This window comes from Dysidea avara, chromosome 8, assembly GCF_963678975.1.
Source record: "Dysidea avara chromosome 8, odDysAvar1.4, whole genome shotgun sequence".
Taxonomy (NCBI): Eukaryota; Metazoa; Porifera; class Demospongiae; order Dictyoceratida; family Dysideidae; genus Dysidea; species Dysidea avara.
This window is the reverse complement of record NC_089279.1, coordinates 16,179,249-16,193,423: the sequence shown is the minus strand read 5'-3', so window position 1 is coordinate 16,193,423 and position 14,175 is coordinate 16,179,249. Positions and strand designations below refer to the sequence as shown.

Here is a 14,175-nt window from a genome sequence, read left to right as displayed (position 1 = left end):
AGAAGTCACCTTGTATATAGTTCAGCTACAAACAAATCACCCTGTAGAGAGATCTGCTAGAAGAAGAGTTACCTTGTAGATAGTTCTGCTGCAAACAAATCACCCTGTAGTAAGATCAGCTAGAAGAAGTCACCTTGTAGAGAGTTCAGCTACAAAGAAACCATCATGTAGACAGCTCAGCTGCAAACAAATCACCCTGTAGAGAATTCAGCTACAAAAGATCACGTGTAGATAGTTCAACTAGAAGAAGTCACCTTGTAGAGTACAAAGAAACCACCATGTAGAGAGTTCAGCTTCAAATAAATTACCCTGTAGAGAATTCAGCTACAAACAAATCACCCTGTAGAGAGATCAGCTACAAACAAGTCACCCTGTAGAGATATCAGCTAGATACAAGTTACCCTATAGTGATCAGCTACAAACAAATCACCCTGTAGAAATATGTGTTGGAAGCAAATCACCATGTGGAGAGTTCAGCTAGAAACAAGTCACTCTGAAAAGAGTTCAGCTACAAACAATGGGAATTTCAGCTACTGTTCAGTTATGTATAAGAAGTCACCTTATTACCTACAGTATGTGATTATCATTCATTTTTAAATATACAAATAATTTTAATCAGACAAAAAGCTGTACACAAAATTTCATCCTTTGTTCCACAATTCCTGCAGAAAAGAAAAAAAAAACAAGTTAAAACTAAGCACCACAGCCAGTTAATGGCCGGCTTTGTGGCTTGCAATACAAAAAGAAGTGATATCTAACAAGCTGTAAAAAAAGAGTGCAGTCCCCAAAAAGGCCAGGATGCAAAAAGATGTGAAATCCAAGGTGGCAGCCAAGAAATGGCTGTGATGGTAGGTTAATGGAAAAAATTTTAATTACGACAATTTAGGTGAATTTGGTGCCGAATCCTAGTGGAGGAGGCAACACAAATTCACCTGAATTGTCGTAATTAAAATTTTTCCTATTAACCTACCATTGCAGCCATTTCTTGGCCGCCACCTTGGATTTCACACCTTTTTTCATCCTGGCCTTTTTGGGGGCTGCACTCTTTTTTACAGCTTGGCTGTTTCGGTTTAGATATTAATAACCTCAACGTAAATAGTAGGACACATATCAAGTACTAGTATATTTTAAAATTATTAATTTAAAAATGAAGTAGGGATCAACTAGTGAGACTTAGGCTACATAAATGATCGATGGCTTATCCAGCATAGGGCATTTGGGGCAAATGCGTCCCTTCCTCTGCCATGTCCTTTTATGAAAAGCTAGTTTATGCATTATGCAATCAATTAGTATAACATCATCGATTTTATGTATCTTATTGCATCACTATAAGTTGAAGTGAACATGCATGCTTCAGTCGTAGGAATATAAGAACTTGCATATAATTGCTGTGTCCTAAGTGCACACTATGACCTAAGGGTGCGCTATGACCTAAGCGCGCATAGTAATGTTGAAATGGTTTCAAGCATTACATAATCTGCAAACTGGTTTAACAGGTTTGGGTCACGTGACACACCACGTTCTCGAAGCGTAAATGGCCTAGTAAAGCAAAAGTTAAACAGGACTGTTAGTGTTACGTCACCTGCTATTGCTGTGCCAGAGACAGTGGTCGGTGAAGAAAATGTGCAATCCAGAGGCGTTTGTATGAGTGGAGCTACCATGGCCTGAAATTCTTCATAGCAGTCGTTCCAGTCTACAGAATTGGTTAAGACTGTAACAAGAAACAAGGTTATCATTGCTGGAGATTCATTGTAACTGGTGAGCTCATTCCTTGTGTGACATGTGTTACATGCAGAGCACTAAATGGAATAAAAACTGATTGCACAATTGCGATAAGACAAACGGCATATGATCTGAGTTCTGAAAGCATCTGCTTACAATATTAAATAATACATCTCTATACGCGTTCATGCGATCAGTGGGTACAAGCTATAACCAATATCTAAAACCATTGCAGGCTTATATACTACATATGTAACCTCTTTAGCTCCAGTTGTAAATTTACTTGTACTTTACCAATGTCTGTATGTATTAGTGTTGCACCGATATCCAAATTTGCCGATTATTCTGATAACCAATATCAAGCAACAGAATTAGCCGATGCCGATACCGATAACTGATCTGATATACACTAATAACACTAACACTCATCCTCATCATTACTAAATGACTCATATTAGTGACATAACTGTTGATATATAGCTCATTCTAGGCTAAAATGTAAAGTTAGATATACGTATACCACCAGTAAAAGTTACTCATGGTAAACAGGTTTTAAGTAAATTTTACTACTGCTATACAACTGAGACAAGTGACTGGTACTACATAGAAACCTAAAACCTCATTTTACTGTTGGGCATGGCCTAAAACCTGACAGTTTATTATGGGCATGGCTTGTAGTCACTGCTAAACCATCAACACATAACTTAAATAAAATGCCAAATAACTTATGTCTAGTCTCCCCCACATCATTATACTACACAGCACATTGGAGATTAACATCGGCTTTGACTTAATCAAAACCGATTAATCGGCTAGTAGCCAATATTGGACCGATACCGATTATTGAACCGATTATCGATGCAACATTAGTATGTATAGTACTTTGCTGTATTCTTTGCTGTATTCAAACTCTGAATACAACCATTGCTGCTGCTGCTTATGTGCTTATGTTTATATTCTGCTTACATGCTTGCATTAAAAATTGCTGCATACCGTGCATAGCGATAGCTGTTGCAATTTGCAGACTCACTTCATGCTCACTAATACGTGTGTACATTTGTTGCTACATACAGGTAGCTGACGCTTGCATACAACCATTTGCAGGGCTGCTGTATACATTCGTGCTACGTATATTTGCACACTCCTTTATACTCATAGGTACTTGTGTATTAGTCCCTGCTGGTCCTGCAACAACTCTACTTCCCTGCATACAGGCTTAGCATGTTGCTTACAGCTATTGGTACACATACAGGCTCACTTAGTTGCATACTCGTTTAGTATGGTCATAATTTGCTATATACCATCTGGATGTGTCATCTGCTTCATACATATCTGTGCTATGTGTAGTTATTCTAACTAGCTACAATAATATTACTGTCTGTGTACTATCATAATTTTATTATATGTGGAGTAAGGCAAGCTTGGGAAACTGGGGAAATTTGGAGGAATTTGGGTGAATTAGATGCTAGTTATGTAGCTGTAAAGCTTTATCAATCAATGCCAATATTAATGTGCGTGACATAGCTTTGTCTGTCATTTTTGGTTGCTAGTCATCAATTGCTGCAGTTTGACATGTCTTAGCAGTTTCCAATCATCACTTGTTTTCCAGACAATACGAAGTTGCAAATGCTATGTTCATTCATCTACCCTGTTTATGGAAGAGCTTACTGTCCGCCCTATGATTTTCTCAGTTGCCCGTTATTCATCCAAACTCATTCTCTTTATATCAGATATTATATAATCTATATATTGTCATGTCATGCATAATCTCATGTATATACAATCAGGTGAATTTGTGTTGCCTCCTCCACTAGGATTCGGCATCAAATTTACCTGAATTGTTGTAATTAAAATTTTTGCCATTAACCTACCATCACAGCCATTTCTTGGCTGCCACCTTGGATTTCACATCTTTTTTCACCATGGCCTTTTTGGGGGCTGCACTCTTTTTTTACAGCTTGGCTGTATTGGTTTAGATATCACTTCTTTTTGTATTTCAAGCCACAAAGCTGGCCATAAACTGGCTTTGGTGCTTCCTTTTGACTTTTTTTTCTTTACTGCAGGAATTGTGGAACAAAGGAAGTAATTGTGTGTACAGCTTTAAATATTTGTATAATTAATACTGAATGATTATCACATACTGTAGTTAATAAGGTGACTTCTTACATAATTGAACTGTATCTGAAACTCTCATTGTTTCTAGCCAAACTCTCTACAGGATGATGTGTTTCTAGCTGAACTCTCTACAGGGTGATTTGTTTGCAGCTGAACTCTCTACATGATGGTTTCTTTGTAGCTGAACTATCTACAAGGTAACTTCTTCTAGCTAATCTCTCTATAGGATCATTTGTTTCTAGCTGAACTCTTTACAGGGTGATTTGTTTACAGCTAAACTCTCTACAGGGCGATTTGTTTGCAGTTGAACTCTCTACAAGGTTACTTCTTCTAGCTGAACTCTCTACAGGGGGATTTGTTTGCAGCTGAACTCTCTACATGGTGGTTTCTTTGTAGCTGAACTCTCTACGGGGTGATTTGTTTGCAGCTGAACTCTCTACATGATGGTTTCTTTGTAGCTGAACTCTCTACAAGGTAACTTCTTCTAGCTGATCTCTCTACAGGGTGATTTGTTTGCAGCTGAACTCTCTACATGTTGGCTTCTTTGTAGCTGAACTCTCTACAAGGTGATTTATTCTAGCCAAATTCTCAACAGGGTGATCTCTTCGTAGCTGAACTATCTACAAGGTAACCTCTTCTAGCTGATCTCTCTACAGGGTGAATTGTTTGTAGCTGAACTCTCTACAGTGTGATTTGTTTGTAGCTGAACTGTCTACAAGGTTAATTCTAGCTGATCTCTCTACAGGATGACTTGTTTCTAGCTATTCTCTGTACAGGGTGAATTGTTTTTAGCTGAACTCTCTACAGGATGATCTGTTTGTAGCTGAACTCTCTATAGGTGATTTGTTTGCAGCTGAACTCTCTACATGGTGGTTTCTTTGTAACTGAACTCTATACAAGGTGACGTCTTCTAGGTGGTCTTTCTACAGGGTGATTTGTTTGTAGCTGAACCATCTGCAGGGTGATCTGTTAATTTTGTAGCTGAGCTCTCTCTTGTTTCTAGCTGATCTCTCCATAGAGATGATTTTAACTTTTGTTTATATAGTTGAACTCTTTACAGGGTGGTTTTTTGATTGGATGTGCTGAACTCTCTACATGGTGACTTGTTGGCAGGGTGACTTGTTTGTAGCTGAACTATCTACAGAGTGACTTACTTGTACCTGAACATTGTATGAAGTAACTGGTTTGTAGCTGATCTCTATAGGGTAGCTAACTTATATAGATGAATTCTCTACTGGTAGTTCTTTATAGCTGACATTCTCTAAACAGTGACTTGTTTGTAGCTGAATTCTCTACAGAGTGACTTGTTGTAGCTGAACTCTCTACACGTGTTTGGCTGAACTCTCTTCAGTGTGACTTGTAATGTTCTGAATTTCTACAGCGATATATTTGTAGCCGAACTCTCTACAGGGTGACTTGCTTTTAGCTGAATTGTCAATAAGATTAACTGGATGTAGCTCAACTTCCTATAGAATAACTTGCAATGTAATATAATTCTATAATGGAGTAAGTTATAAATGTCGTTGAATGCTCTATTAGGGTGATTGTTCTATTAGAGTATCTCGATCTCGCATTTGCTACATGTAGTTGGCTTTTGAATCACAACTTAGTGGTTTGTAATCCGATTCTTCTATACTACTGCAAGAACTTTCTATGATGATTATTCCAGCAACATGCCAATTTTTAGCTCATTGCTCTAAGCGGTTTGCCTGGTAGGCATGGAAACTAATAGTTTTTTTATTCATAAAAGACGATCGCATAATTGTGACACAGGTTGGGTTTTGTGTCATATATCGATGGCCTTTATCTGGATTCCTTTCAAACCACCAAAAGACACTCCTACGATAGTTACTCCATCTACATAGCAATTTTCAGCTCATTCCTTCTAGGGGTTTACCCTGTGGGCGTGACAGACCTTCGACCTTATTCTATGTGAATAATCGGTCGTAACTCCGTTAATGTTCATTGGATTCCTACCAAACTTGGTACTGAGATCCGTTGTAATGAGCCCTTAAAGTGTGCTAAATTTCAGCCTGATTGGAGCACGCATTCATGTATTATGGCAGGTCTTACAAAGTGTACAAAAAGAAGAAGAAAAAAAACTATGAAACTTTGGTCGCTCGTATCTCGGACATATCTGGAGCGATTCTCTTCAAATGGAGTATCTGGACTCCCCTACCTGGCCGGTATCTCTGTAGCAAATTTGATTCCAATTGGATAAGGGATCACAGAGGTACATAGGTGTGAAAATCTCCTTTTCTTTCTCTCTGTTAATATACTCATGGTGTGGTACGCCGGCTTCTTGGGCCGCATGACACACTACCGTGTGTCTTGATCTCATTTGCTATTATGGTGTCATTGTGTTCTTGTTGATTGTTGTGTATTGTTACGTACACTACCAGCTTTGTGGATAATGTTATGTAATTAGCATTGGGAAAAGTAGGCAATGATAGAGCTTGGTGCGGTGGAAGGGTGGATAGCTAGGCAATTAACTGTGTATATATGAGCACATATGTGTAATAGAGTCCTCAATAAATGGTGGCAGTTGCCACTACTTCCATGGGTGGGCCACAGTAACCAACATGTTAAGTGTATTGTACAAGATTGGTTCATGTTCGTTCTACCAAACATATGTTCCTTTCAGTTGATTGAGCTACTGTATGATAAATCACAGACGGGTTAGTTTGTTTTATTTTTTTATTCCTAAAGCGTGTTAGGTTTACTGTGGTCATATTCTAAGCCCACACCAAGCCATGTTCACTTCAATTTATTGTGTTGCAATAAATTACATTTCGTGGGTTCACCAGTCATAATTTTGTTTTAAAAGTTAACAAACAAGTACAAGGAAAAAGTAAAAATTATGAATCATAGATAAAAAGTTGTGAAACAAGTGGGTCTGCTGATATACCATTGGAGATTTAATCCCTAATTCAGACGTGGCTATAGATTGAAATAAAAATTAAATATCCTTTAGCGGATGTAGGTGACCTTGTTTCACTCCTTTTTTGTTCACATCCCTAATTAAATTTAAAATTCCGTATATCTGTAAAGCATTACCTTTGAAGTTCATTTTATGTGTACTATGTAATTCTTTTTTAGACAACTTATGCAACGAGAACAGTTTGATTCATATCTATCATCTGCTCTTGGTGTGCCACTTAATGAGGCCAAAAGACTTCAAGACATTGATGAGTCACATTACGTTCTTACATTAGATTATACTATGAAGGTAAGCTATAATACTAGACATATTAAAAATTTAAAATAAGAAATAGGGATTGCTAAAAAAAGCCACAAAACAAGAAGGGATCGCTGGGGTGGTAATGTAAACCACAAATCCCTATTTTGACTATTCTCTTAAAGCTCCATTTGAGTACAAAGAGTCAAAATAGGATTTGTGGTTTACATTACCACCCCAGCGATCCCTTCTTGTTTCGTGGCTTTTTTTAGCGATCCCTATTTCTTATTTTAAATTTTTAATATGTCTAGTTTGTGTACTTTTTTCCAAATCCATTTATGGATTATAAGTTAATTGGCACATTATAGTGTAGCCTAAGCTAACAGAGATTCCTCAGTTTAAAAGGTTAACTCATTAACTAGATATCTTAATGCAATATTAATTTGTAATCTATGATAAAGACTGTATTTTCATTCTGATTTGTACATGCACAAAATAATAAGGTAGGATATATTAATTCCTAGTCTACTCAGTGTTTCAGCCACCATCGTCACACTTTGTGCCATTGTTGAAAACACACTGTTATACGAGCTAGCTACCTGTCAGAAGAATTACTGATTGTGCACCTATCATACAGGAGACAGTGTTGATTACAGTACAGGAGACTTGAAGAAGAACAAGATGTCTTAGGTGTTTATTCTAAAAGAAGGAAAAGAATGAATCTCTATGATACAAGTTATAAGAATGGTAACTGTTAGTGTTATAATTCCTGTAGAGTCCTTTTAAAAAAAAAAGAGAACGATGCATACATCAAGCATGTGCATTATAGGTGTAGAGTTGTCTAGCAGAATAGGTAGTGAAGAGATAGCTATACATTGTAGCTGTAGTGCTATTATTGTAGTGATGACGCTTACAACACCTTTGTATAAATGTACAAGTTGCACGTATGAACATGCAAGGCTGCATGTAGCAGCAACTGTGTGAGTTGGTGTTAATCAAGCTAAATAGGATGAGATGGCTAGGCTTGGCCGAAGTCTTCCTATGCCGGTGTCTGCATGTACAAATCACAATATCACTATACTAGTGTCCAGTGGCGTAGCCAGTCTTACATGATTACCAGGGATTTGGCAGTCATACCCATGCAAGACTACTTTAAACTGGCATATTGAGTTTCAATTGCCAGGACTTAGACTGGGCTCTAGCCCTGGAAAGCCTATGTGTAGCCTGCTAGCAGCAGTGTGTCATAAAGTGGAACACCATAGGTATAGTCAGCAAATTTAAGTCTGGTTAACGTGTGTTCATAAATGCTTGCAACTGTTAATGTCACTAGCTGATCAGAGAATGTGCTAAAGTACACAGTAGCTAGTTACAGTGACATAAGCACAGTAGCACACAATCCTCCCATATAAGACTGTCAGGCTTCACACCCTTAAGTTGTTTATGACATGGATACCATATGGGAGGGTTGTTGATGATATGTGGTTAGACCACAAAATATTTTTACATGGTAGGGTTGTAATAAACACCCCACCCAACCTTTTTTGCGTGTGAAAAGCAGCCATGATATCAGCGCTACCATTTATCTTCCACCTATAATGGACAACAAAGCACTCACTGTGATGGCTAGGAAGAAGAATAAACGGATACCTCGCATGCGTGCTTGAACGACTTCTTGTAGCGAAGACGGGCAGCTCACTAGAGATCCTATTATGGCGATCTTGTAAGGTAAAAGAGTGCTGCACAACTTCAATCTGCCATCTATTAACGTTACAAAGACTATAGTCGAACAACACACATCCCTGAGCACACAAGATCCCATAATTTTGTTCTTCTACGGCTTCTTCCGTATACGGAACAGCAGGCAATGACGAAGAAGAACTTAGAAATTTATCAAGGTGGAGGCCGGTTAGCGATCTGTGGAGTACGGGTTGATTAATGGGTCATGAACACACAGAAGGACTCAGTGAGTAAGGCTGTGTAGTTTTTATTGCAAAAAAATGGAAGCCTTGGGCTGTACACGAGTGAAACAAAATAATAATAATAATATTATGAATAATAATATGAACAATTCGCATAAAATTCGCAATTTTTGAATGTTTACAAATTTCGTCTAGTCCATTCTTACTGCTATATCACAATTTTTCTGAGTTCAGTGTTTGATAATAAGCCTTCTGAGGGTTGTTTTATGCTCGAGTCTGCTTTCTAAGGCTGGTTTTAGGTGACTGCTCTATTAGGATTTTCAAAAATTCCACTGCGATCCCTATTATGAACCCACCATCGTGGTTCATGATAAACTAGAGTAGTGAAAAAGTGCTAAAGCAACCAGTCATTAGAAAGTGTAGTAGTGAAACAATCATTGTTTCATTGTATTGCAATGTAATATAATACAACTAGCTCACCTACTGTCTTGTCTTTGGAACACTAACTACTCTTCTGTACCGGGTTGGCTATACAATTATTTGAGCTTTACTTTGCTTACTTCACCAATAATGTTCTGGAATTATGGTTGCAGAGAGAACAGTAATTCATGATCATGATCGAGTTTCCTAGTGACTCTGTAAGTCTTTTCCTTAGATATAATTTTTAAATGAAAATTGCTATTAAATTTTAGTCTCTTCTTGGAGACATGGTGATAAAAGCGGTTATCATTAAAGCATGTAAGAGAAAAATACACGAGATACACTTGGGATCAATTTTGAACCCTTGCCCTTTCAACAGTTAACGTATACATATAAATTTTCAAGGTATGTGATTTTCACAGATTAACAAATGTCAGGATTTGCATTATTATTTTTGAGGATCACTCATTTTTCATTTAGGTTACCTATGTAGCATAGAACTATTCTTGATTTTCGAGGATGAAACTTTTGCAAACAGTGAAATCTGCTAAAATTGCATCTCTCAAAAATTTGTATGTATATGATAATTCAAGTTGGCACCTGGTCTCTTGCCTTCTGTCAAGTAATGAATCAAGATACACAGTAGTGTGGCTAAAAAGCCAGTGTGTCACCCCCAATATGGAGAAGGAAAATCTATTTTTATGCATGCATGGAAGCTCCATCCATGATGCTGTACAAATTGGACCTTATCTTTCGGTAGAGTTGACCATCAGGTAGCCAGGTCACACATTAAATTTGAATGAAAAAAGTACTCCATCGTACACCACAAAATTGCCCAAATCTCATTATTTCGTCTTCAGGGGCCCTCTTCTTCTTTTCCACTCTCACTAATGTGCAAGTTGACTGCCTTGAATTTTGGCGCACATAAAGGATTAATAAAGGTAAAATCATGTACTAAGTTTAGTAAAAACCTGATTTGCATTCACAGAGTAACAGAGAAATTTCATACAATATCAAATCAGTTTTTTGTCACAGTAATAGGGTAAGCCATTTTTGAAAATAGCTTGAACATTGGTTTGTACATAGGAAGCATCATAGCAATTCCTGGTAGTTTGAAAGAAACAAAGAAACTGGAGTAACAGCTCCAGAGTTACAAGGTGAAACCAAACAAGTGTAACATTGGGGCAAGATACTTTTTTAGAACAGTCACCTGGAATTAGCAAAACATGCCCAAATGGAAAAAGTTGCTTTGTATTCAAATCACATACCTCCATACCTAAACATACAATTAAAGTCCTGCCTGCCTGCCCGCCCGCCCACCCGCCTGACTGCCTGCCTGCCCGCCCGCCCACCCGCCTGACTGCCTGCCTGCCTGCCTGCCTGCCTGCCTGCCTGCCTGCCTGCCTGCCTGCCTGCCTGCCTGCCTGCCTGCCTGCCTGCCTGCCTGCCTGCCTGCCTGCCTGCCTGCCTGCCTGCCTGCCACATAAAAGCTAAAGTACACAGACTAATCACAATAAGCAACCTATGTCACAATAACTAGACAGATGCTAAAAGCATGATGGGGCGAGCCTGAGTTGTGTAAAGTGATGCGGCATCAACTGTATTTCCATGAATAGTGTTTAATGTGTGTGTGTATGTTTGTAGCTATACACACAGAAATGCTCAGGCTACTCTAGAGGTAGCTGGAGGAAGGTGAAAAAAGTTCAAGTTGGGAGGCTCATCAGTGGCCTGCCAGTATATAGCTACATAACTGTGTGGAAACATAGTCAGCTAGGACTTATCTCCCTGTCTTCTGCAGTTTCATTGGCCAACTGCATGCTCTCTTCTGTGAGTGTGTATGGCGTCTATCAGGTCTATACTTGCTTCTGGAATTTCTGCTGCCGTCCTCGCCCTGTCTCATTCTCTTCCAGCCTTCTTCTAAGACAGTCTTCTTTGTCCATGTCTATGTAGATAAGAAGTTGTAACCCACGTGACAAATTCTAAGCCAAGTGGCGCAAATACGGCCTTTTCGTACAGGAAGTTTTCGTGAACGTGACGTACCATTCACCTAGGCATTCACCAGCCAGTGTTCCCTCCTCGCCCTGTCTCATTCTCTCCAGGCCTTCTTTCAAGATGGTCTTCTTTGTCCATGTCAATGTAGATAAGAATGAGTTGTGAGCGAAGAGACAAGTGACAAATTCTAAGCCATGTGGCGCACTTTTCCGTGTTCGTTATGTAAACTCTCGGGAATGGTTAGATGTACGGTCGTACGTACCAGTTGAGCACTACCAGTGTGGGGCTGTCCGTGTTCGTTACATAAACTGTCGGGAATGGTCAGACGTATGGTCGTACGTACGAGTGACTATTGCCATTTGTGGGCTCACTCAGGCTCGCCCCAACAACTCACATGTGGCATCCATTTTCTCATATTTCAATAAATATTTTGTACCTTACAGCCATTTTTGTAGTCTTACTTACTGTCATCTTCTTCATGCTAGGAAACTATATGTATCAAAGTATTTTGTATTGACACTTTCCTTCTAAAATACAGTGTAGACACCAAAGAATTATTTAAAGTGCAAGTGTAAAGGAAATCACTTATAACAATGTTTCATTACAAAAAATGAATCATCATGACCACACCCCATAGTGATTTATCACATATGACAGCTTAACTCGACACCCAGATAGTGAGATTTAGATATGCCTATAAGTAATTACCCTAATACAACAATCAGATAAATTGTCATGCTATTCTAACAGAGCAGTTACGTAATGCTCACAAGTATCTATTACAAAATCTACAACAACGACTAGTGTAAATTATGATTTAAATGAAGTAGGGATCCATGCACTAGTGAAACAAGAGCTGATTGTATACCTCTTAGCTATATGTGAGAAGATCCCTAATTATTTCTAAAAGGCACATGCTAAACATAAGTTTGTTATTGTGGGCATAAGATGGTCCTTGCAATGGTCGTCAGACTGGCAGTACAGCAAACTGTATTTTAACATTTATTTTTAGCCAGGTATAGTGAACATGTGTGCTTAGCAGCAATTGAAGGAGTGGAATTATTGGCAAACCAAGGGCTGTTGTATTTTGGTTCTTGCAACCAAATTAAGATGTCTTAAATTTTACAGTCCAGGCGGACTTTAACTAAACCACAATGTGTCCAGAAGCATGTGAGACTTTTATAATTGCCAGATTTATTAAGTCAAATCAAGTCAATCATTTGCAAACCTGCTAGCAGGTCTTTTAGTGGATTGTAAAGACCTCGTTATCTCCCAATGATCAAAGCATTCTATGCATACCATTTTAATTAATTTGATTGACTTGATTTGACTTAATAAATCTGGCAATTATAAAAGTCTCACATGTAAAAACCTGCTAGCAGAAAAGACCTCAAGCATTGCAAATCTCACATTCGATCATTGATTCGCTTTGCTCTCTCAAGCATATTACAGGTTAATAGGCTACAGTGGGCGAAATCACCCAATCCAACATGGGTTTGACCACTCCATTCCTTTTGTAAGAATGCCTAAAGCAATTCCATTATGAGAGGCACTGTTTAACATTGTAGCTACATTTTTTTTAGGATGAATGGAGAAGTCCAGCAATATCACAGAAAATTCTGTTTAGCACCCGTCTGTTTTCTAGAGTGTTTTAAGCACATTTCGTTTTCGTTTAAACTATAGAAGCACTTTACCAGATACCTAGATGGGTAAGCTTTTGTAGAATGATTATATTTGTAATGTGGGTGTGGTCTGTATGCGAAACCAAGCCTGGTCATAATCCTGGTGTTGTGCATAAATACAATGACAACTCATCGTCATCATCGTAATTTATCAAGCCAACTGTTATGTTAATTCACTTGTTCTTCATACTGCTGTGATACCATGTCATGTGCAATGCCAGCAACTGGTCAGTTTCCTTGTTGAGATGATTATCTTCACTAGTGTCTGTCTTCAGGAAGCATGCAGTGATAGGGTACTAGTTTTGATTTCTCTTCAGCTCTTCGACTGAAAGATGTTCCGTCTTCTGCACTCATGTTAAGATTGTGTGACGAATTTAAAACGACATCTAATCCAATCCCACAATAACTCCACCTATGTGCCCATATAAAAAGCTTTTATTTTCTAAGTCAGTTAGAGACCACGCCCTCGGATCTTCATGTTTTAAATACCTTAGCTTCACCTCAGTTTTTAAATCCATGAAGATCCTCATGTTAGGCCTCTAACCTACACTTAAATCAAGCCACTGTGCAGTTACATAGGCCTATTCCATGCCCTTTAAGCTATATATGTGGCTGTGTAGGTACAGTGAAACTCCTCAGAAAGGAAATTCTGAAATGTGGACACACCTTGATAGCCAGGACTTTTGTTCATAGTCCCAGATATACATATGTACATTGGATCCCAGAAAATTCTGTGACTTCTCTAATACAAATACTTTATCATGGTTCCAGGAATTATAGTAAGGTTCACTGTATGTATACTGTACATACTTGTAACTTAGTGTGTGAAGTTAATTACTGTAGTTACTACATTGTTTAAAAAGCATTTTACATTCATGTGCACTCTGAAGATTAGTACAAGTAAGTCTAAAATTCACACGAATACACATGTAAAATTTGTCTCCTGCAAGTGTATTTGTACAAATACAAGACTTGCTTGTTCTGATATTGAAAGTGTCCATGCTACTTTTTTAGAAATGCTGTAGCTCACTCCTTGAGATACAACTTATGTACTTGTGTAATGAGCCCTTCACCTGCATGGGACCATGATAAAATGTTCATATTAGAGTAGCTACAGAAGTAGTTCAAATGCATGTGCACCATTAAA

At 38.3% G+C, this 14,175-nt stretch overlaps 1 protein-coding gene across 1 annotated transcript in view; it reads left to right on the top strand.

Moving 5' to 3' along the window:
- The window catches only part of LOC136264793 (uncharacterized), a 306,221-nt gene that overhangs the window by 114,592 nt on the left and 177,454 nt on the right, over nucleotides 1-14,175 (top strand). The window contains exon 18 of the mRNA XM_066059562.1: nucleotides 6,937-7,066. Within this exon, the coding sequence (XP_065915634.1) occupies nucleotides 6,937-7,066 (130 nt within the window). The remainder of the gene's footprint in view (nucleotides 1-6,936; nucleotides 7,067-14,175) is intronic.